Here is a 20,288-nt window from a genome sequence, read left to right as displayed (position 1 = left end):
GGAGGTTGCTGTGAGCTGTGATGCCACAGCACTCTACCCAGGGGGATAGCTTGAGGCTCTGTCTCAAAAAAAAAAAACAAAGCCAGCACCAAAGTAATTTGCTCTTCTTAGGCCCTGAGACATTAGTTAAAATCAGTTATAAATTAAGGCAAGATCATAAATAGTTAACTTTGATTCCAAATATACACTGAGTTGACTTACTCTCTATTCTGCTTGCCAACTGTGTGACACCCCTACCTTGCTTGACCCAACGAGGTCAGTACCTCACTCTGCATTGGAAGACTCCACAGAAGGTTCAATAAGACGATCACTTGCAAAATAAATGGGGAACGTTTCCACGAAGGTCCAGGGACCCCAGGAACACTTTCCTGCTGACTATGTCATCCTTCATATTTTCTGTACTGTAGGTAACCACAGTTAATTTACCTGTCTTGCTTTTCTGCCACAGCAAGTCTATCAGCATCTGGGTCATTCGCTAAAATAATTTTGGCATTGGTCTTGTCAGCCAAAGCAAAAGATAAAGTCTGAAAAAGAGTAATAAAAGATTACTTAAGTCAAGAATCAAGTGTATGACAGTCTTTAGTTCTTTAGAACAAAGTGAGTACTTTCCCCAAATGAAGGCTGAATTTTATTTCTGGAGCTGGTCTTGGTTGGTTGCATGTTAGCTCCCTACGTCAGTGATCAGATAATAAGAGGATCTGTGTGTGACCCAAACCTGCCCGTGTGATCTATGACACGGGACAGTAAACGTGCCTTTGGATTATGTCTAGGCATTGCTCTGCGGTCAACCTCACAAACAAACCCAAACAAACTACCTTTCTGCATATCACTGTCACCCCAACCTTCAAAAATGTGATAGGAACCAGAAGATAAATAATACTTCTTCATATCAGAAAAATGACAATTGAGGAATTGAAGTCACAGTATGATAAAACGCCATTCTATTACTGTTTCTTTTTGGCATTAAGGAAGCACAGTAAATTAAACCAAAATTAAATTAACTAATTTTAATTTTTTTTTTTTTGAGACAAGTCTCACTTTGCCGCCCTCGGCAGAGTGCCATGGCATCACAGCTCACAGCAACCTCAAGCTCCTGGGCTCAGGTGATCCTCTCGCCTCAGCTTCCTAAGTATGTGGTACTACAGGCACCCACCATAACACTAGCTATTTTTAGAGATAGGGTCTCACTCTTGCTCAGGCTGGTCTCCAACTCCTGAGCACCAGCAACCCACAGGGGTAGGATTACAGGCAAGAGCCACTAGGCTCAGCCTAAATTAATTAAATTTAAAGTGCCATTTAGATTTCAGCTCTTATATCCTGATGTTAGGATGTCTACTTTGAAAGCTCCTTTAAGAAATCAATGATCAACCAATACACTTATTTCCAACAATGAAATTAGTTTTTCTTTAGCACATAGAAATTTATTTTACTTGACATTAACAGTTTTGAATATGAAAGGCAGATTTCACAATTTTAAAAAAATGTGGTTACCAAAACACCTTTTCCCTCTTCAGGATTCGGGTATTTCACTGTTGGAAACTCAGGATCAGGATCTTTCTGTTCGGGAACAGCCTCAGGAGGAACAAGGTCAAAAGCCTTGAAAGCCGACTGCACAAAGTTATGACCCACTCCATGGACAGAGGTGTGCACAAACTTCACCTTGGTCTCCCTGTTCACGCTCCTAGAATCAGACACACCATCGAAAATGATAAAAGAGGCAGCACCCATAGCTCAGTGAGTAGGGTGCCAGCCACATACATTGGGGCTGGCAAGTTCGAACCCAGCCCAGGCCTGCTAAACAACAAGCTACAACAACAACAACAACAACAACAACAAAATAGCTGGGCATTGTGGCAGGTGCCTGTAGGCCCAGCTGGTCAGGAGGCTGAGGCAAGAGAATTGCTTAGGCCCAAGAATTTGAGGTTGCTGTGACCTCTGACACCACAGCACTCTACTGAGGGTGACAAAGTAAACCTCTGTCCCCCGCCCAAAAAAAAAAGAAAGAAAGAAAAAGGAATAAAAGAAAGAAAAGAGAAGAAAATGATAAAAGATAGAAATACGGGCGGCACCTGTGGCTCAAGGAGTAGGGCGCCAGCCTCATATACCGGAGATGGTGGGTTCAAACCCGGCCCTGGCCAAAAATTGCAAAAGAAAAACAAAAACAAAAAAAGATAGAAATACAGCTCCCCAAACTTTGAAGGTTTACAAAATATCAAAGAACCAGAGTCATGAGAATGGAAGAAATTGATGTAATAAGAATGTACGACTAAATATCTTTCTAACTCCTCTTAGAAAATGTATCCATTCTCTCTCAAATATACACATCCCCCCCTTCCAACATACTCAAGTTTTACATTTTACTCTGCAGTTATTTCCACCAAATCATATTTACAGATTTTATTCTATGGGAGAGCTTTCGCATCTGGAGTAGGGTACAATGAATAACCTCAGGTCCCAGCATGAGACTCACAACTGGCCCAACAGGTGCCCACAGAGCAGAGACACAGCTGGCTGTGCCAGCCTCAGGGCTCCAGAGATTCTTTCTGAGCTTCAGAAAGAATGAAAATTATTTCCATAATGTTCCTTTAAAAATATGTGATGGATTATCCCAACATGGATAAATAAAAAATAAAACTTCTTCTTTGCCAAGTAACAATCCCATTTAGTAAAGTGCCATGATATAGGAACTTAATAAAGGATGACAATAAACATCAAAATTAAAAGAAGTTATAGAACAGTAAACATAAGGTTTGGAAAACTTCGAATGCTCTGATGACAGACTATTAGGTTATTATCCATTTCTTTTGGAAATGAATACACAAACAAGGTCTTCTCAAAGACAACAGTGGTTTAAAATAAACATACCCTTGAAAATAAAATGCATCTAGTAAAATAAATATACAAGATCAGTGAGGAGAAATTTGGGGGGGGAAACCTCTCAGATATTAAAATACATTATGAAGGTATAATAATTAAAACAGTATGGAGCTCAGGAGTTGGAGACCAACAAGAGTAAGACCCCCATCTCTAAAAATAGTTTGGTAGTGTGGCAGTCACCTATAATCCCAGCTACTTGAGAGGCTGAGGCAAGAGGATCACTTGAGTTGAAGAGTTTGAGGTTTGCTGTGAACTATGGGGGCACTGTAGCACTCTACCCAGGATGACAGAGTGAGACTCTGTCTCAAAAAAAAAATAAAATAAAATAAAATACATTATAAAGCTATAATAAGTAAAACAGTGATCCAATTTGAACCACTAAAGCCTAGTGGTTAACATGCTCTGGAGCCAGACCCAAATTTAACTCCTGGAACTCTGCCACTCAGAAGTTTTGTGACCAATGGCTATCTACTTAAACCTTCTTTGTTACAATGTGCTCATCTACAAAATGGTAATATACCAGAACTTACCCTCAGCATTACCACGAGCATTGAAAAGAAGGGCCTCTAGCAATTATCAGATGTATCATAAGCACTTGATTAATGCTAGAAACAGCTTCATAAAGGTGACATACCCAATTAGCCAAAAAAAGAGATAGTTTCTTCAATTTATGATATTGGTATTGTTACAAAAAAACAAATCTGTTTTCCTACTTTGTACCCCATACAAAATTAAAAATCACCAATGACTCAAAAGATTGAAATATCATAAAACGTAAGTTTTAGAAAAAACATGGGAAATTTTGTGAAAAATTAACTTCAGTGGCTTATGCCTGTAATCCTAGCACTCTGGGAAGCCAAGGTAGGCAGATTGCTTGAGCTCAAGAGTTAGAGACTAGCCTGAGCAAGTGCAAGACCCTGTCTCTAAAAAAAAAAAAAAAGCCAGGCATGTAGTGAGTGCCTGTAGTCCTGGCCACTCTGGAGGTTGAGTCAAGAGAATTGCTTGAGCCCAAAAGTCTGATGTCGCTGTGAGTTAACAACATGGCACTCAACCCCAGAACAACTGAGTGAGACTCTCTCTCTCAAAAAAAAAAAAAAAAAATTAACTTCAGTCTAGAGAAAGTCTTCCTAAGTATGACATAAAACCCAGAAGCCATAAATTTAAAGACTAATATATATTATCAAACTTTTAGAAACAGTTCAGCAAAAGGTTTCAATAAAAAACTCCAAAAATAACAGCAGAAGGGAAAACATCTTTTTAATCAATCTACAAATTAATTTAGAAATAAATAAAGATGGTTTTCTGTATAAACAAAGAAGTTCTACAAATACAAAAGATGAACTGGGTGTGGTGGCTCACACCTGTAATCCTAACATTTTGGGCAGCTGAGCTTGAGCCCAGGAATTTCAGACCTAGCTGGACAACATAAGAGACTTTGTCTCTGCAAAAAAAAGAAAAAATTAACCAGGCACGCCGGTGGGCCATGTAGCCCTAGCTACTCAGGAGGCTGAGATGGGAAGATGGGTTGAGCCCAGGAGCTTTGCATTGCAGATGACAGCCCAGGCAACAGAACCAGACACCTGCTTTGGGTTTGTACTCCTTCAACGACATACCATCCATGGGTGCTTTTGCACTACAATAGCAGGGTGGAATAGTTGAGAAAGAATTTGTACCACCTGCAAAGCCAAAAATACTGTGTCCCCCATTAAGAAAAGTTTGCCAAACCGCAGTCTACAGACTCTAAAATCAGATGCAGCTGCAGGATATGCTCCAATGAAAGAGGAAAAATTCACGGAAATTGGTAGAAGTTAGTTGCCTGAACCACATTAACGTAACTAACTCACTTAGGGTCAGAAAAGACACAATCCGTTTACCTGTGGAAACAATATTTTTTAAGGTCTTCAAAATAATCATTATTGATAGAAGCACTTGGGTTGTGGAGAAGTGGACTGCTATCAATTAAAGAATCATCCCAAGCTTGAGGCCATGGCTCTAGATTTTCTTCGATAGCTTGGGAAATTCCTTTATCGTGAGGAGAGATGATCTGAGCTCCATTATCCCAGTAGACCTAGAGAACCCAGGAACACATTCAAAAAGTTCCATTAAAGAAAATAAAGGTAATGACCTATGCCCCCCGACAGGAAAGATACAAGATTCCCATAGAAGGACACAAATATGGATGGAAAAATAAAAATACCTTATAACCATTATCTTGCTTTGGATTATGAGAGGCAGTTACCATGATTCCAGCACAAAGTTTCAAATGTGACACTGTGTAGGGCTGTAATACACCAGGAAATAAGAGCAAACAGTTTTTAACAAAAAATTGAGTATCTTTTACAATGTCTATTGTATACATTGTACCAACTTGTTCCCTTTCAAGAAACACAATAAATAATATCACAATGTCTCAGCCACTATTTTTGCACCACACCCAAGCAGTAAACTTTTAATTACCCTTGGAACTAACTGGCTGCTCAAAATTTCAGGATGTGGCCTAATTTGAAAGATGAGTAATTTCTTTCTGATCCTGTTGTCTGCTTTGGAGAGCTAGAAAACTCTTCAAACAAACAAAAAAATGGCACCTCTATTCCATGTTTTTTGGGGTGTGCGTGTGTAGACAGGGCCTCACCCTGTAGCCAAGGTGGAGTGCAGGGGCGTGATCACAGCTCACTGTCATCTTGAACTCCTGGGCTCAAGTGATCCTCCTTGAGCCTCCCAAAGTGCTGGAATTTTTAAGTGTGAGCCTCCGGGCCTGGCCTCCACATTCTTCTTAGGTTTCCCCTTGGTAGAGGAGCTTATTAAGTTAGCTTATTCCTCCCAACTGCTTTGCCTTCTCCTCCTCTTGCTCACTGCTTTTAAGGAAAAGGTCGAGAAGAAAGTTGGAGAAACAGAGAACGCTCTTACAGCTCACTCACTTATCTCTCCTCCAGGGCTGAAGACTCTCCCTCATATGTTGACTGGGCTCCCATCTTTACAAGACTACTGCCCACAGCTGGAGGAGGGGCGGTTAGATTATCCCCCTATAGCTGCAAATAAGATTTATTACACATAGGCAACCTGAGATGTCAATGACCAGTCATCCCCTCCAGCCTCTCGCCAAAAATCATTGCAGTCACTTGACCCTTTGGAAGTCACATCACCTCTCTCAGGGGTCCTGAAGCAAAGAAAAGAGGAGAACTGCTCCATAGTGTAGGGAAATGGTCACAAGATACTCATGTAATTCAGTCTGTGATAAAAATAATGGCTATTAATATCTAGTACCAAAGACAATTAGGATGCTTGAACACAGTGTGATTTTTCCATCAAAATCACAATGAAAATCAGGCACGGTAGCTTAAGTTTGCGATCTCAGCACTTTGGGGGGTTGAAGCAGGAGGATAACTTGAAGTCAGGAGTTCAAGATTAGCCTGGGCAACACAGTAAGACTATATATATATATCAATTGATTATATATAACAATTTATACATATATAAAAAACTATATATATATATATAAAACAATTAGCCAGGTGCACACCACTGGAAGGCTACTTGGAAGGCTGAGATAGGAGGATCCTTTGAGCCCAGTTCGAAGTTAAGACAGTGAGCTATAATTGTGGCACTGCATTCCAGCCTGGGTGACAGAACAAGATCCTGTCTCTAAAAACAAACAAAAAACCCCAGTGAAATGAGAACTACTTTTGAACATGACATAGAGTGTCCACTGGGATGTTTACAATCTGGGAAGTGTTGCAGGTACCTGTTGGTGCACTAGAAATGGCAAGCGCTAAGGGAAACTGACTTCTGTAGTGATACTCTCACTTGAACTTGATGTAAGTAACCACATCCTGATCTTTTGTTCTCAGCATCTGGCTGGCCCCGCTCTTAAATGATCTGACTACTTCAAAAGCAACAGCTGTCACAGTCCCTGCTTTTCCTTAGATTCTACTACATTAAGGATTTGATAAAAAGTCTTACTCAAAGATTCCAAGCATGCTCTCTGTACCAGCCACGAAAAGTATTTAAAATGAAACATTTGTATAAAAAGTGGGTGCATCAACTTGTCAAGAATATTCATGACAGGCCGAGTGTTGGTGCTCATGCCTATAATCCTAGCACTCTGGGAGGCCGAGGCAGGCCGAGGCAGGTGGATTGCTTGAGCTCATGGGTTCGAGACCAGCCTGAGCAAGATCGAGACCCTCGATCTAAAAATAGCCAGGTATTGTGGCGGACGCCTATAGTCCCAGCTACTTGGGAGGCTGAGGCAAGAGAATTGCCTAAGCCCAGGAGTTGGAGGTTGCTGTGAGCTGTGATACCACAACACTCTACCAAGAGTGACAAATGAAACTCTGTCTCAAAAAAAAAAAAAAAAAAGACTATTCATCATAAGAGTTTGAGGTTAATTCAGATTTAGACACAAATAACCACGAAAAAGAGCTACACATCAAATAAAAAAAAACACAAAATATCATTTGCTCATGTGCTAAAATACCCTTACAAGGCAAGCAAAAGGAAACATGAAGATTTCAAAAAGTTAGTTCTGATGGAGGTAGCACCTGTGGCTCAAGGAGTAGGGTGCTGGCCTCATATGCTAGAGGTGGCGGGTTCAAACCCAGCCCCGGCCAAAAACTGCAAAAAAAAAAAAGTTAGTTCTGATGAATGTCAAGTTGAATACCAGAGACATATCACTAGGATGTGAGAGAGAATGCCTCATCAATGCCGAGGAACTCTTCTGTCACTCAAATAGCCCAATCCTAACAGCCCCGAAGACTGTAAAATTCAGCCAAGTCTCATCCCTGACCCTGGGATAGCAAATTATAAAAATGTATAACATTTATAAAATTATACAAGTTACTTACCACGAAGGGGGTGGGAGTTATATCATTAAAGAGGTACACGGGAATCCCCTGACTAATAAATGTGGTTGCAGCAAGCCGGGCAAACCTGGGAGTACAGGGTGACAGGGAAGAAAAAGAGAGTCCAGCTGTCAAGACCTCAGGTGACGGGAAGAAGGAAATGAATGCTTGGCCCTTCCTGACGTAGAACACAATAGCCAGATCAAGGACAAGGCTTCTTCCACAGATGTACACTGGCACAGGACATTAAAGCCGGAGGACCCTTAGGAGCCATCTAATTCCACCTCTTTGTTTTATAGAAATGGGACTTGAGCTGAGAAAAGCCAGGGGCCTTGCCCACATCCAGCCACCACTAAGCAGCCGAGCCAGGATGCACCCAGGCCCCCAGCTCACCTGCCATCCAGCTCCGTTTCCCAGCTGTGGTAATTCTCCCCCACCCACCCGCAGGGCATCTGAAGTGACTGCAGACATTTTTGGTTGTCATATAGGGGAAAGGGGGACATGCTACTGGCGCTAGTGGATGGAGCTTGGGGTGCTGCCCAACACCCCACCCCGCAGCACACAGGGTAGGCCCCACAGCAAAGAATTAGCTGGCCAGCTGGCACCCTGGGAGGCCGAAGTGGGCATATCCCTTGAGCTCAGGAGCTCGAGACTTGCCTGAGCAAGAGTGAGACCCCCATCTTGACTAAAAATACAATAACTAGCCAGGCAGTGTGGTGGGGACCTACAGTCCCAGCTACTCAGGAGACTGAAGCAGGAGAATTGCTTGAGCCCAGGAGTTTGAGGTTGCTGTGGCCTAGACTGAGACCATGGCATGTTAGCCTGGGCAACAGAGCTAGACTCTACCTCAAAAAAAAAATAATTAATTGAAAAAAAATTATGGGTGCGGTGGCTCATGCCTATAATCCTAGCACTCTGGGAGGCTGAGGCCGGTGGATTACCTGAGCTCACAAGTTAGAGACCAGCCTGAGCAAGAGTAAGACCCTGTCTCTAAAAATAGCCGGGCATTGTGGTGGGTGCCTATAGTCCCAGCTACTTAGGAGGCTGAGGCAAGACAATCACTTGAGCCCAAAAGTTTGAGGTTGCTCTCGGCTGTAACACCACAGCACTCTACCACGGGTGACAAAGTGAGACTGTCTTAAAAAAAAAAATATTTGAGAAGCTCACAGGGCAGATTTAGCCATCTGTGCACTGTGCGTGCTCTGACTGGAGGATCTGATGTGCCCCTGGGGGAGAAGTGGAACATGCTTGTGATCTAATTCTCACCACCCATCCTCTGATACCTGGCTTACTTCACGTGTAAGCCAGCATTTATCCCCTGGGCCTGCAACATTTCTCTTGCATGATTGAAAAACACACACACACAATTTTGAGCCTGCAACACTGAAGACTAAAAACTTTAAAAAACCTTATGCCCTCCTGAATTCAATCTGATACCATCTGGGCATTTTCTCTGGCCACGCTCCCTTCCTCACCGCAACAGACTAGCTCCCCTCCATGCTTCTCTCTTAGATCAGAAGCTCTGGGTGGGCAGAGATAGGACACTATACATTCATCCTTTTCCTTAATAAATATGTTCTCCCAATCTGAGCAACTATTAATACTTCAGACTCTGGACTGATCAAAAATGTATCATAATAGGGCAAAGGTTCAAGTAAACAAGAGGGTCATACAACATGGTTAAGAGTAGGAGTTGGTGAGCTACAGCCCACTTGCCATGCCTGTCCATTTAAGTGTTGTCTGTGGCTATTTCTGAGCGTGATGGTAAAGCTGAGTGGATGTGACAGAGTCCACGTGGGCACCGACATGTAAGACACTATCTGTCTGCTGACCTCAGGCACCAGCCTCCTATGCTGCTGTGACTCCTCTCATTTCATGATGGGAGGGCAAAAAGATAAAGTGGAGACCTTATATGTTGTTGGGAGGATTAAATGAATAAATATATAAGTGCTTGGTTCATAACCAGAACTCAAATGACTGCTGCTGTCACCATCATCACCATCATCTTCATCCACTAACAGCTATAAGAGTCCCATTGGTCTGGGAATGTTACAAAGAGGTACCTTGACATAAGGCTTATGAATAAGAAAAGAACATTACATAAAAAGAAGTAAATGAGAGGGAGAAATAATATCGCCAGTTTTTAAAAAAAAATGTCTTTCGCTACCTAATAAATGTAAACATTATAACCTCACATTAACCTGAAATAGAAAAAAAAATTAAATAAAAAGGCTTTCATTTAAACAGGTATTACAGGCTCGGCGCCTGTGGCTCAAGCGGCTAAGGCGCCAGCCACATACACCTAAGGCGGCGGGTTCAAATCCAGCCCGGGCCAGCCAAACAACAATAATGGCTGCAACCAAAAAATAGCCAGGCGTTGTGGCGGGCACCTGTGGTCCCAGCTCTTGGGAGGCTGAGGCAGGAGACTCGCTTGAGCCCAGGAGTTGGAGGTTGCTGTGAGCAGTGAAGCCACAGCACTCTACCCAGGGGGATAGCTTGAGGTTGTCTAAAAAAAAAAAAAATAAAATAAAATAACAAAATAAACAGGTATTACATTCTAAATTATCTATGTGCTATTTTCTTAACTTGAATGCATAACCAGAATTTTTATTTTTTATGGGGATGATATTAATAGATGTTAACTCACAAAGTTATTGCAAAGATTGATTGAATTAGTATATTTATTTTTTAATTGGTTTTTTTTTAACTTCAGATTAATTTAAGGGTACAAATCATTAGCTTACAATGTTTGCATTTGTTAGGTAAAGTCCTTGTTGTAGTTGGGTCCCCCTCTTAGGAGGTGAACCATATCCCTTTACATGGTGCCCATTAGGTGGGAGCACACCAATCCCCCTCCCTTTTCCTCTATCCCCCCCCAACAAAATAGAATTTTTAAAAGTTGCAAACAGAATTTACCCATCATTGATTTTGGTTAAACAATGTAGCTAACAAATGTATTTGAAGTCAAGATGTTAAAATGATGATTAAAAATAAAACTATAAAATAAACTACAAAGAAAACCATTTCTTAAAAATGTTTAAGTACCTTCTGCTGCTGCCTCCACTTGGGGGGTGAGCTCGAGCATCAAAACTGATCACAACGCCTCTCTGCTTCAGGTCACTGAATTGTTTTTCCAGGTATCTGCAAAATCCCTAAAAAAAATACCCCATGGCTTAAAAGAGTTTAAGTTTAATACATCTTATATTTCTATGATACAGAAAAATTAACCCAAAATCAAGTTTTCTCAGCTTTCTTTTTTTTTTTTTTAAGTTTTTTGTAGTTTTTGAACCCGCCACCTCTCGTATATGGGCCCAGCACCCTACTCCTTGAGCCCTACTCCAAATTCTCTAAAAGTATTCAAGGTGCCACCCCTTCCTCAGCTTTCATAAGAGAACACTGTAGCTGAGGTGGGGGGCAATCTCTCAGTAATTAAACTGAACAGTAAGAAAATAACAGTTTTACTATTGTCTGTCAGGAACTGTGTTGAGCACTTAGTATCTATTATCTCTGAGCCCTGACCAACTTGGCCAAGAAATGCTACTTAATAGATCAGGAAACTAAGGTACAGTAACTTGCCTACTTTCAGATACACAAGTAGCAAAGCCTGGTTTTGTGCTCAGATCTGGTAAGAGGTGGTTCAGTGTAGGGCTTAAAAAGCATCAGAATCTCTGGATTTATACTCCACTCTTCCCCTTATAAGCAAATTGTAAGTTCTTCTATTTCTTTCTTTCTTTTTTTTGAGACAGAGTCTCACTATGTCACCCTTGGTAGAGTGCCCCGTGGTATCACAGCTCATAGCAACCTCCAATTCTTGGGCTCAAGCGATTCTCTTGCTTCAGCCTCCCAAGTAGCTGGGACTGCAGGTGCCCACCACAACACCCAGATATTTTTTTTGTTGAACTTGTCGTGGTTGTTTAGCTGGCCGAGGTTGGGTTCAAACTCACCAGCCTAGATGTATGTGGCTGGCACCCTAACCACTGTGCAACAGGCACCAAGCCAATTCTTCTATTTCTTGGTGCCTCAGTTTCCTCTTCTGTAAAAAGGGAATAACAGCAATAGCCACCTCATAGGGCTGTTATAAAAAGTTACTTGAACCATGCAAAGTGCTGAGAATTCGACGCTAAGTGAGTCCTATGTAAGCATTTGCCATCCTGAGCATTACTTTTATTGTTATTTCCCTTCAAAGCCTCATAGAACAAAGAGAACTCTGGCTGACTGGGCAAAAAATAATGGTTTGTATTATTTATTCCACTTTGGCTAAAGGAAGTCTCATAAAAAGTACATGCAACTCTAATTTTTGGTCGCTGGATACATCACATCACCAAAGCAATGCCAATTTAGAATGACTTTAGTTTTTCATTGGCAAACATATTGCATAAGGCACATTTTCTGAGGTCGAATGATAGTGTACTGGTTTTATGGGTTCTCCAGAAGGTACTGACATACACTCTAAAGCAGTGGTTCTCAACCTTCCTAATTCTGCAGCCCTTTAATATAGTTCCTGTGGATTGCAACCCCCAAGTTTGAACTGCTGCTCTAAAGCTTCCACAGTGACAGCACCCCACTTCCTCCGTGGTTAACACTTGTGCTGGACCTAAGGCTCAAGGGGGCAAAAAGCATTCAGCTATTGGTCAAAACTCTCACATCTCCTAATTCCGTAAAAGTATTCAAGGCCTGCTGAGAAAATGGTTTAGGGGAGAGGGAGTGCTTATTCTAGAGAAAAGACTCAGTGGGAGAAGAGGGAGGTTTTCAAAAATTGAAATGTTATTATAAAACACAAGAATCAAGCTTGTTTATATGGCTTCAAAAATTAGAACAAATATGTAAAGACTACAGAAAGGCAGATCTTGACTCAAAATAATGAAACATCTTTTAATGACAACAGTACAAAGGTAGAATGGGCTATTTCAGAGGACAATGAGTCCATCCCTGATGAGCTATGGACAGATTAAAGCACCTAAGAACACACAGACCACAGAGCGAGCACAGAACAGAACAGAAAGTCATTGGCAAAATGAAACTGACCTCTATCAATGCAGCAAACCAGAACAGAGTGTCCTGTTTCCTATGAGATGTTCTTGCATCACATACACCTGCTCCCTAAATCTAACCAGACAAATCTGGAGGCTCCTTAGGATGAGACCCCACCCCTGAACGTCAGCAGGCAAGTTACCTACATACACCACAGTGAACATCAGAACAGCAAAAAGTGACCAATGTGTCTGCTCCTCAGCATTCTGCCAGGGAACACTACTCAAGGTTGGGAGAATCCTCTTTCCTCTAATTTTGAAGACACTCCAAGATTTTAAAGATGCACCCGCAGCTCAGATACAACTTTCTTAACTTTTAATATCCCTGTCTCCTATTGTTAGTATCCCAGGATAGACTATGACCACCTTCAGCGTGGTGGGGTTGCAGAGAAAATTATCCCTAGGTAGTGGCTGATTGAACGAGACGATCTTCACGTTTTTTATCATCTTGGTTTTATAGGATTCTTAACTACCACAGGGGCCACTCTCAGAAGAGACCAATTCTTCTACAGGAGGGGCTAGGTGAGATAGATCCTAAATAGAAATACATTTCATCGGCTCGGCACCTATGGCTCAAGTGGCTAAGGCGCCAGCCACATATACCTAAGGTGGTGGGTTCGAATCCAGCCCAGGCCTGCCAAACAACAACCAAAAAAATAGCCGGGCGTTGTGGCGGGCGCCTATGGTCCCAGCTACTTGGAAGGCTGAGGCAGAGACTTGCTTGAGCCCAGGAGTTGGAGATTGCTGTGAGTGATGCCATGGCACTCTACCCAGGGGGACAGCTTGAGGCTCCGTCTCAAAAAAAAAAAAAGAAAAAAAAGAAATACATTTCATCATTCTTTGTAAATGGACAGAGAAGAAAATTCTCTAGGGCAGTGGTTCTCAATCTTCCTAATGCTGCCACCTCATGTTGTGGTGACCCCCCAACCCTAAAATTATTTTAGTTGCTACTTCAGAATTGTACTTTTGCTACTGTTATGAATCGTAATGTAAATATCTGATATGCAGGATGGTCTTAGGCGACCCCTGTGAAAGGGTCATTTGATCCCCAAAGGGGTCGCAACCCACAAGTTGAGAACCACTGCTCTAGTTTATTATAGAATCCCTTAAAGTTCCCTAACAATGGGCCCAACAGCAGGTGAAGACAACTGGATTGTCCAAAGATGGCCACAGCAAAATATCCCATCCAACACGTTACTCTTGCCACGTGGATGTGATCTCGATGTTTATTCAGTGAAGGGTGTGGGCCTACATGCCCTCTCCTTGAATATAAGCCAGACTTACTGACTTCCAACACACAGAATAAGGTGGAAGTGACTTTGTGTGACTTTCAAAGCTAGGTCATAAAAGTCAGTACAGTTTCCACCTGGTACATCCTCTTTCTCTGGAAGCTCCCTTAGAAAACAACCACCATGCTACAAGGAAGCAGAAGCCACATGTGGGTGGCTCAGCCCCAGCTGATCGCAACCCACAGCCAGCAATAACTGCAGCCAGGTGAATGAGGGAGGGCTGCAGAAAGGACCAGAGGGGAGCTGCCTCACTCAGCTCTCGCCGAGCGACAGGTCTGTGAGCAAAATAAATGTGGTTGTTGTTTCAAGTCACTATGCTTTGGATGATTCATTACAAAGGCCTAGTAACTGAACAGGCTTCCTGTACTTATTCTACTCTAAGCCCTTCCTCCAAGATCTCAGGGAGCCTCTAGGAAAATGGTTCTCAACCTGTGGGTCGTGACGCACAGGAACTGTATTAAAGGGTCGTGGCATTAGGAAGGTTGAGAACCACTGCTCTAGGACCTAGAGGCTAGGTTAATAGACCTTATTAACCTAGAGACTAGGTTAACAAGAGTTTGTGGTCAGGAGTTCTTTGGCAACTCTGCTCTCACTGGGTTTTGCTAGAACATGCCTCGCTCTACCTTTTACACTGGGGTGTGCATGTAAGGCACACAGAATCATTATTAGGCAATTTTTCTTTTTCTTTTAACAAAGTTGTTATTTATTTATTTTTGTTTGTTTGTTTTTTGCAGTTTTTGGCCAGGGCTGGGTTTGAACCCGACACCTCCGGCATTTGGGACTGGCACCTTACCCTTTTGAGTCACAGGTGCTGCCCTAGGCAATTTTTCTAGCCTTTGCTTTTCCAGAATTAAAGTGACATCATTGTTAATTAGTCTAAGTTGAAGAAATAGAATAATCTGTTCTTGGTGGCAGCTCTTGTTTTGTCAAAGTCCCTATCTCTACTCCTAAAGTTGGTCTAGACTTTGACTACAAAATTCTCAAATTAAGGCAAGAAATTCAATAATAGCTTCACCCCATACTGTAAGTTAAAACAGAATCAGCTTTTGGTCATTTGGGCAATTAGGAAAGCTTTTCAGTGCTTGCGTCTACATAATCATGGCAAAAATTAGATGACCTTAAAAGTCAGTCTACTTAGTTGGTGCAAAAGCTCCATGAGGGAGTCTGTTTCAGTCATTCTTATATCCCCAAGGCCTGGCACGTTGTAGGCGCTCAATTAATCTGATGAATGAATGAATAAATGAATGAATGGCTATCCAGGTCCTGAAACACGTGCTGCTTCAACCAACTGTGCAAGGCTTACTTTATGGTGGTGGTGACTGCTAAGACATGTTCACAATTAAAACAAGTCTATCACATACAACAGGAACCAGGGGATGTGTTAAGAGTCACTAGGAATTATGAAACCGTACCTGTGTGGTCTGGATGATGGTCAGGTCGTTCATACAAGAAATTCCTGCTCCCATAGCAGCTCGAAGGCCTGCTGTCCCAAACTCCATTCGGGCCCCAAAACATTTCTGTAGTTCTTCTTTATTACCTTCTGCTATGAGACGTTTCACTGACTCCAAAGTTAAAGGATTCTGCAAAACAGAAATGTATAGACCAGATACAGCTAGACAAAGAGAGTGAAACATCAGAAATATAAAAACCCTGTAGTATTTCTAACCTGTAAGAAGAAAAAAATACATAAACATAGGCGTTTCAATTTTCTAATGCTTTTGAAATATGAAATCTGTTTATTTGACATTAAAATGTAAGTCTTATTTTCTCTCCTACTAAGGTAAGCACTTTTGGAGAAATGGAAATAGAGCTTTTTTTTTTTTTTTTTTTTGAGACAGAGCCTCAAGCTGTCCCCCTGGGTAGAGTGCCGTGGCATTACAGCTCACAGCAACCTCCAACTCCTGGGCTCAAGCGAGTCTCCTGCCTCCGCCTCCCAAGTAGCTGGGACTACAGGCGCCCGCCACAACGCCCAGCTATTTTTTGGTTGCAGCCATCATTGTTGTTTGGCGGGTCCGGGCTGGGGATTCGAACCTGCCACCTTAGGTGTACGTGGCTGGCGCCTTAGCCGGTTGAGCTATAGGCGCCGAGCCGGAAATAGAGCTTTTTAACATAGGAATCTTAACACTCAGAATGGGATTCCAGCCACACTTACCAATTTGCATGCTCAGGTAGATTATCTAGCTTCTCTAATTCTTAGTTTCCCCCTCTGTAAAATGGGAACAATCTAGATTCTAGGACCTCCCTTACATAGTTTTTAAGGTTTAAGGGGGTTTACATCAAATTAATGTAAAATACTTTTCTCTACTTGGTCCTTTGTTATGATTAAATATTCATTTCCTTCCTTAATGCCCTGATATTTTCCCAGAGAATGATAGATTATATAGTCCATTAATAAATCAAAACTTTACTTTTTATCTTGACATAGTGGTACAATCCTAGCACTTTAGGAGGCTGAGGCAGGAGGATTGCTTGAGGCCAGGAGTTCGAGACCAACCCGGACAACAGGGTAAGACCCTGTCTCCACAAAACAGAAAAATAAACCAGGTGTAGTGGCCTGCACCTGCAGTTCCAGCTACTTGGGAGACTGAGGCAGAAGGATGGCTTGAAGCTTCAATGAGCTTGAGGCTTCAGTGAGCTATGATGACACCACTGCACTCTAGCCTAGACATCAGGATGAGACTTTCTCACAAAAACAAACCCCCCAAAGCCCACCACCTTACTTTTACAATGTTTCATAATTTGTGCAAGCATTCACATACCCAGTCAACTCTGATCTTGCAATGACACCAAGAAGCAGGCAAGTGACACAAATTCCATTTCACAAATGGGGAAGTCTCAGAGACTGAGCAATGGACTCAAGCTGCCTGATAAGCATGACCTAGTGACTTTTCTAGCCTCTAAGTTACCATACAAACATCCCACTTCTGTACAACTTGCATTTACAAATGGAGGCGATTACAGCAAGTCCCTCAGTTACAAACATCCAACTCACCAACTTGTACCTACAAATAGAGACTATTACAGGAAATAGGTAGATGTATCTGTTTCAACTTACATACCAATTGGACTTAAGAATAAATCTACAGAAACTATCTTGTTCATAACCTGGTGACTGCCTACAATAACTGCTCAAATGGACTCTAACAGGAATCAGTTAAGGTATATATTGCTGTATTTTCCTTGAACAACAATTGCAGAAAATGTTAAGATTGGAGAAAAATAATGACAACCATTAATTTCCTATGAGACTTAAATTACGAGTTCAGGAGACAAAGTCAGTCTATTCTTATCTCACAGTTATCATCTATTTAAATGCACACTCAGGCAAGATGTGGCCACATAATTAAACTTTGAAATGCTATTGCAATTAAACCTTGGGTTTTTGGAATTAAGCCCACATTTCCAGATTGTTGCAGGTTCATTAGGGATCTGGTAATCCCTACCTTTTTCTGGTTAAAAGCAATAGGCATTTATCACAGAGCACAAAGTTACCTGGCAGATGGCCAGGTGCCCCCCAGGAAGAGCTCAGATCTGGTACCTAAGAGAGGTTCAATAATACTTGTGGAACCGATGAGAAAACACAGACTTCACTTTTAGCCCCCATATTCAGTAACTCCCTTGTTCAGCGTAGATTAGAAAGTCCTAATTGGCCTTTGGTGTCTATAAAAGACCAAGTAGCCTAAGAGGAACAAAGGAACAGAAAGAAAAATGAAGAGTCAAGAGGGGAGAGGATCAGAATCAGCCTGAAAGTGACCCAAATCAGAGAAAAGGAGCAGCAGAGAAAGGACAGAGGGCACCACTGGGGGCCTTGCCACCCCTAGGGTGATCACATCAGAGCTGCAATGCTTTTAGCTCCTGGGAGGGTCACTGGAGGATGAAGAGGACCATGTCCTCCCCACATTGATGCCCGTCTCGCCAAAGAAGAACTGCAGAGAGGAAAGTGCAGGAGCAGTGGTTAAAAATTCAAAAGTGAAAAGGGACAGCATCTCCTCACATTTACCCAGGGAGCTGGCCAGCTACAGTCTTTCTATACACTGATGCAACCTGGTGTAGGTATGTGTGTGTGCGCACGTGTGTGCGCTTCAACAGAAAAAAAATTTTTTTTTGAGAGTCTCACCCTGTCACCCTTGGATTGAGTGCCATGGCATCATCATAGCTCACAGCAACTTCAAACTCTTGGGCCCAAGTGATCCTCATGCCTCAGTTTGCCTCATCTCCTGGAGTAGATGGGACTACAGGTGACTGCCACAATGTTCAGCTACTTTTTCTATTTTTAGTAAAGATGGAGTTTCACTCTTGCTCAGGCTGGTCTCAAGCCCCTGAGCTCAAGCAATCCACCCACTGCTGCCTCCCAGAGTGCTAGGATTACAGGGCCCCACACCCAGCCCAAAGGGAAAATGTTATGGGACAAGGCATTATTAATGCTGACTTCAAAAGAATTCTGGCTCTACCAGTTCTAAGTTATCAGAAATGGAAACACTTTCCCTTTAATAACCACAAATTTCCAGGAATAGAAAAACCGCCCAAGGAGTTCCTGATAGCATCCTGGAAATGGAATTTGGTGTCATGTTATTTACAGGGGCCAGAGACAAAACAAAACAAAACAAAAACAAAGAGCCGGCCCCTGCTGGAGGAGCTTCCAATCTCCTTCATTCATTCAGCAAACATTTTAGGGACCAAGGCAGTTAGTGAGAGCACACAGGGCCCCATCTGTAATTTGCTGGGGCCCAGAGCAAAATGAAAATGGGTGACCCTTTGTTCAACAGTTAAAAACATTAGGGGCGGCGCCTGTGGCTCAAAAAGGCAGGACACGGGGCCCCACATGCCAGAGGTGGCCGGTTCAAACCCAGCCCGGCCAAAAAACAAAAACAAACAAAAAAAGACTTTAAGACAGGACAGGAGAGCAGTAAATGAAAAGTAGGCCCTTCTAGAAGCACGGTCCCCAGGGACTGCGGGGTTCCACACCTCCGCCGTCAACCCTGGAGAGGGTATTAAACAAATCTGCGAACAAATGTTTGGTTTAGGGGTGTGGAGGAGTTGTTTTTACCAATTACGATAAGAGATAAAAAGGAAAAGAATAAGTTTAGAGAGAATAGCTGGGGCAAGTAATTTACACTTCAGAGCCGGAAAGGTCTCTCTCAGCCATACTGAAGTTCAGACCCCACACGAGTAACACAAGAATATGGTCAGCAGAAGAGACCAGGGAGGGACATTCCGGGAGTTAACAGGGATGCAGGAGCAGGTAAGGAAGACGGAGAGTTAGAGAAGAGAGAGGGAGTGACGTCCGCGCTGGGTCCCTGAGCCTTCTCGCTCCAGCATCTCAGGGAGTAAGGAGGGAGAAAAGCCAGGCTGTGTCCAAAGGCTACCTTCTCGGCAAAGTCAGGGCTCTAAGGAAGACTTCTGAATTCAGCAACCCACCTGGGAGCGCCTGTGTTTGTAATCAAGCCCTCAGGAGGGGTGAACCCAAACGCCACTCTGCAAAGATCCGCGAGGGAAAACTAGGCGGGACGGAGCGATTCTGGGTCCACAGGGGCTGAGCAGCCAACTACAGAAGACGAGCCCGTGGTCAGAGTGACCTGACCGCGGCGTGTGCGCCTTGACCAGACAAAGCCAGGAGCCCCGCCGCGCAGAGACCACCCCGGCTCGCTCCCCCTCTCCGGACCTGCGGTCTCGGCAGGCAGGGTGGCTGGTTTTGTGCCGGGACTTTTCCTGGCCTAACTCCGGACCTGCCAGATGCCGGCCGGGCCAGATGAGCCCAGGCCTCCTTCGCATCCTCCTCCTTGCCCTGCCCGTGGAGCCCGCGCTGCCGGGCAGTGTGGGAGAGGAGCAAAGGAAGGAAGCCACCGCCACCCGCAGGAAACGCGGCGCCCGCCACCCCCTCCTGCGCTCCCGGCCTCCCGGCCTCCCGGCCTCCCAGCGCCCCTCACCTTGTCCCAGCGCAGCCACCGTGCCGTCTCCTCGTCCAGCCGGGTGTCCATGCCGGAGCCGCTGCTGCTGCCGCTGCCAGCCGAGTGCTGCCGCGACCGATTTTAGGAGGAGGCTAGCTCGGCCTTCCGGCCCGCCCGGAGAGGCGGAAGCGAGGGCAGAGAGAAGCGCTCGGGGCCGGCGGGGCCCGGAGGAGGTGCCGCCCGCCGCGCCGGGCACGCCCGCCTGCAGTCCGCGGGAGCCCCGCCCGGGGTGGGGGTGGGGAGGAGGAGGGGGTGGGAGTGCTGGGGCCCGAGGATGCCGGTACCAGCATCTCTGAGAGGTTCCGA

The 20,288-nt window shown here is 43.7% G+C and overlaps 1 protein-coding gene across 2 annotated transcripts in view; it reads right to left on the bottom strand.

Annotated features, from left to right (window-relative positions):
• Positions 1-20,060, bottom strand: part of PGM2 (phosphoglucomutase 2) — a 36,259-nt gene extending 16,199 nt beyond the window's left edge. Inside the window, exons 1-8 of one of the 2 annotated variants that reach the window (XM_012812643.2) lie at positions 19,962-20,060; positions 15,447-15,614; positions 10,761-10,867; positions 7,719-7,803; positions 5,075-5,158; positions 4,752-4,945; positions 1,492-1,681; positions 427-524 (exon numbers count right to left, since the gene is read on the bottom strand). In XM_012812643.2, coding sequence (XP_012668097.1) covers positions 427-524; positions 1,492-1,681; positions 4,752-4,945; positions 5,075-5,158; positions 7,719-7,803; positions 10,761-10,867; positions 15,447-15,614; positions 19,962-20,012 — 977 coding nt within the window. In that variant the 5' untranslated portion in view covers positions 20,013-20,060. Of the gene's footprint in view, positions 1-426; positions 525-1,491; positions 1,682-4,751; positions 4,946-5,074; positions 5,159-7,718; positions 7,804-10,760; positions 10,868-15,446; positions 15,615-19,452; positions 19,815-19,961 lie in introns of those variants that run through there. The other variant, XM_023507994.1, reaches the window with a different exon arrangement.
• Between the last annotated feature and the right edge of the window lie 228 nt (positions 20,061-20,288).

This window comes from Otolemur garnettii, unplaced genomic scaffold (genome assembly GCF_000181295.1).
Source record: "Otolemur garnettii isolate 467f Iridium unplaced genomic scaffold, OtoGar3 scaffold00214, whole genome shotgun sequence".
Taxonomy (NCBI): Eukaryota; Metazoa; Chordata; class Mammalia; order Primates; family Galagidae; genus Otolemur; species Otolemur garnettii.
The sequence above is the reverse complement of the archived record's forward strand: the minus strand, read 5'-3'. Positions and strand labels throughout refer to the sequence as shown.